The sequence below is a fragment of the Sinocyclocheilus anshuiensis genome, unplaced genomic scaffold (genome assembly GCF_001515605.1).
Source record: "Sinocyclocheilus anshuiensis isolate Anshui unplaced genomic scaffold, SAMN03320099.WGS_v1.1 scaffold579, whole genome shotgun sequence".
Taxonomy (NCBI): Eukaryota; Metazoa; Chordata; class Actinopteri; order Cypriniformes; family Cyprinidae; genus Sinocyclocheilus; species Sinocyclocheilus anshuiensis.
In genome coordinates this window covers 531,199-535,396 of record NW_015551075.1, presented here as the reverse complement: position 1 = coordinate 535,396, position 4,198 = coordinate 531,199, and the positions used below count along the sequence as shown (strand labels likewise).

At 36.7% G+C, this 4,198-nt stretch overlaps 1 protein-coding gene across 1 annotated transcript in view; it reads left to right on the top strand.

Annotated features, from left to right (window-relative positions):
• LOC107662317 (leucine-rich repeat serine/threonine-protein kinase 1-like) overlaps positions 1–4,198 on the top strand; it is a 109,504-nt gene that overhangs the window by 42,857 nt on the left and 62,449 nt on the right. The window contains exon 16 of the mRNA XM_016452303.1: positions 3,468–3,632. Coding sequence (XP_016307789.1) covers positions 3,468–3,632 — 165 coding nt within the window. The remainder of the gene's footprint in view (positions 1–3,467; positions 3,633–4,198) is intronic.

Here is a 4,198-nt window from a genome sequence, read left to right as displayed (position 1 = left end):
AGAATGTATAATTTACAGTGAATAACCGTAAATTGACATTCCCAGAATTCCCTGCGTTACATTTCACATTTGCAAACAATAAACTGCAGAGTTGTACGTGTGCAGGTCCGGCTGCGGTTCTGGCGTATCTGCGAGCGGAGCTGCGAGGAGCAGAGCCCTGCAGACTGCTGAAGCTGATGGTGGTGGGTCCTCCACGGCAAGGGAAGAGCGCTCTGCTGGAGGGGCTGCAGACGAGCAAACCCTCATCCTTCACCAACACCGACCGCAGCATCCACACGTCCGGCTGGGATCTGGAGCGACCCGGAGGAGTGAAATCTGCTGTAAGAGCCCTCAGTCCACACACACACACACACACACACAGTCTCACACACACACACACACACACACACTCTGGTTTCCATGTTTTATGGGGACATTCCAAAGATGTAATGGTTTTTCTACTGTACAAACTGTATTTTCTATCCCCTTACCCTAAACCTACTGGCATTTTTACATTTTCAAAAAAAGTAATTCATTTAGGTCTAGGTCATTTATAAGTTGTGTTCCTCATGGGCACCAAATAAATCTCCTCACAAGGTCAAAAAATGCTGGTATTACTATCCTTTTGGGGACATTTGCTCCCCATAATGTAGGGAATACCAGGTACACACACACACACACACACACACTCATATCAGGGTTCTGTGGGTCTTAAAAAGTCTTAATTTGTCCTTCCACAAATTATAGCCTATATCTAAGGATATCTTAAGGATGTCTAAACATACTTAAATCAAGATCGTTTACTTAAATCATTTACTTGAGATGCAAAATGAAGATATGAAGTCTTGTTTTCTGAGAAATTGATCGTAATTGAGTTTGTGCTTCAAACTAGAACCAGCATCTGCCTTCATTTTTATCAATTTCTCAGAAAACAAGGCTTCTGCAGTCATTTTGCTTCTCATGTAAATGTATCTTGATTTAAGAATGCTTAGATATTTGTTTTGGAAAACAAGTTGAAAATATTGAGGAAGAACATCAGGTTTTTTTGCAGTGTGATCAGAAGTTATAGACAGCTGCTGGAAGTTGTATTTTCTTTATATACCTATATATATATATCGTAACATTACAAAAAAAATAAATTTAATATTCTTTTTTTAGTAATATATTTAATCAAATTGAATATTCATACTTTATTAGGTTAGTACTGGTTAGTATATTGGTTAGTATGTGAATTTTATATTATACAATTAATATATAATGATAATAAATGTATAAATATATCAAATATTTATGCATTTAGCAGAATGCATAATATGTAAATGTTACTTGTATGATTGAAGAGGCAGCCAAATATTTTGGAGAGCTGATTGCAAAGGGGGAAAAAAGACTATATATCTTCACATTTTGATTGGTATGTTGAAATTTGTTGGATATGTTCTTGAAATATATTAATACTAGATATTGAAAAATATATTTAAAAAGATAAGTTATGTTGTTATATTTTAGGTAATTATGGCATGAAGTTATATATATATATATATATATATATATATATATACATATCGTAACATTACAAAAAAAATAAATTTAATATTCTTTTTTTAGTAATATATTGAATCAAATTGAATATTCATACTTTATTAGGTTAGTACTGGTTAGTATATTGGTTAGTATGTGAATTTTATATTATACAATTAATATATAATGATAATAAATGTATAAATATATCAAATATTTATGCATTTAGCAGAATGCATAATATGTAAATGTTACTTGTAAAATCAAAAATGCATATGTAAATGTAAATCTTGAATATGTTGTACATACGTATATTTTGAAAAATACAACTAAATGTAAAAATTCAATTTAAAAATATGTAAATTTAGATGCGTATTTTAAATATAACAACTATAAATCATACATTTAGCAATAAATCTATATCTAGCTCAATCTTTACATAAATATTCAAACTATAAATTTAGGATTGACAGTTACTCACTTAGCAATTCAACAATTATTAAAAGTCATGAGTTTCATAGTAGATTCATAACTTTGCTGCCATAATAGTCGGTATATTTCTGCGTATTGGTGAGGAAAGTAACTGAAACACACAGTGGACAAATGAAGTCATCTTATGTTGATTCAAGTGTGTGACTTCATCGTTTGAGCTTTTACTGAATTCCCAGTCTATCTGATTGTTTTCAGGGCGTTCCTTCAGATGGGTTTGTCCCACAATGCTTTGCTCACAGGAAGCGAACAGCTATGTTTGCTTTAATCCTGTAAACATGACGAGATAAAAGTAAGGCAGAAAAAAACCTTTATAGCAAGTCTGAGAAAAAAAAAAGTGAAACCATTAAAGTGCCAACATTTTGACCTCCAGGTTTATGAATGAGTAGCAGCTCTGGTATTTCCAGCTGACCTTTGACCCTGAGCTCTATTTGTGGCCTTACATGGTTTCTTAGCATGAGTTAACAGTGTTTCCATTCTCATCATGAGTCCTGAGTCATAGCCAGACGTATAAAACCCAAGAGAGTGTTTCACACACACACACACACACACACACATGCACTGATGTCCTATAGGCATGTTCTCATAAACACATACACACTCAGACTGACCTCTTACACGTATATCATGGACAGAAGCAAATGTATACACAAGCCCAGGAGATCTTGCTCCACGTCGAGCAGCTGTGAACACTTACTCCACCGCTGACTCACAGCGAGAGCCTTTTTTGTGTGTGTGTGCTTTTTAAGATTTGCTTGAGTAATGTTTATGGTTGTTTAAAAGAAAGGTTCACCCACAAATTAAGATTCTGTCATTATTTACTCACCCTCAGAGTTGCGTTTCTTTACAATGAAAGTAGGAATTAGTAGAAAGAGGTCCATTTTTATTTCATATTTTATTTTAAGTTGTTTCATATGGAAGTTTCATATGGAAGTTTCATATGGAAGTTGTTTCATATGGAAGTTTCATATTGTGACTTTTTATCTCACAATTCTGACTTCTGACTGACTTTCTTGCCATGTTGAATTTGTTTCTCGCAAATTCCATGTTTGTATTTCGCAATTTCACTTTGTATCTCATGATTCTGTTTGTGTCTCACAATTCTGAGTTTGTATTTCACAATTCTGTTTGTGTCTCGCAATTCTGAGTTTGTATTTCACAATTCTGTTTGTGTCTCGCAATTCTGAGTTTGTATTCCGCAATTCTGTTTGTGTCTCGCAATTCTGAGTTTGAATTTCACAATTCTGATAAAAGAAGATTGACGAGAAAAAAATTCTCAATTGTGAGATAAAAAAGTCGCAATGACCTTCTTTATTATTTTATCCCGTTGCAGAAACAAGCTTCCATAGCTTCATAACAGAACTAAATAAACCATAGTTTCACCTCGGCAACTTTATAATTTGTCCGAAAATGCCTTGATCAAAGTTATTGAGTAATGTTGTCAATATGGTGTTATGCCTTTGTTTCTACTGTGGATCCAGGTTGATTCAGTGTCCTTCAACGTGTGGGATATTGGTGGTCCGGCCAGCATGTCGACGGTAAACCAGTGTTTCTTCACGGATAAGGCTCTGTTTATGGTGATCTGGAATCTGGCTTTGGGAGAGGAAGCCGTGGCCAACCTGCAGTCCTGGCTGCTCAACATCGAGGTCAGGAAACTCTTAATAAAGTTTGTTTGTTAATACGTTTATTTAGTTGTGACGAGTGGGGGCGGCTGAGAGCCGTGGGAATGGAGCGAGGCCGGTGGAGTAATTGATAATGAGCGACACCTGCACCACTCACCGGTCTCAAGTCCCACGGAGGAGCTCCGGAAGGATAAAAGGAGGAGCTACGACAGTGAAAGACGAGAGAGGACCAGGCCTGGATTTTATTTTGTGTGAGGCAGTCGTCCGCGAGGGGCTGCCGCTTTACTTTCATTTTGTGTTTTCTTTAAATGTTTGCCGGTTCCCGCCTCCTTCTTCCCCCCGGGTTTCGGCACCAATGTAACAACGTTCGTAGCTCGGGAAGAAGGAGGCGGGAACCAGCGAACATTTAAAGAAAACTTTAATAAAATAAACAAACACAAAATGAAAGTAAAGCGGCAGCCCCTCGCGGACGACTGCCTCACACAAAATAAAATCCAGGCCTGGTCCTCTCTCGTCTTTCACTGTCGTAACTCCTCCTTTTATCCTTCCGGAGCTCCTCCGTGGGACTCGAGACCGGTGAGTGGTGCAGG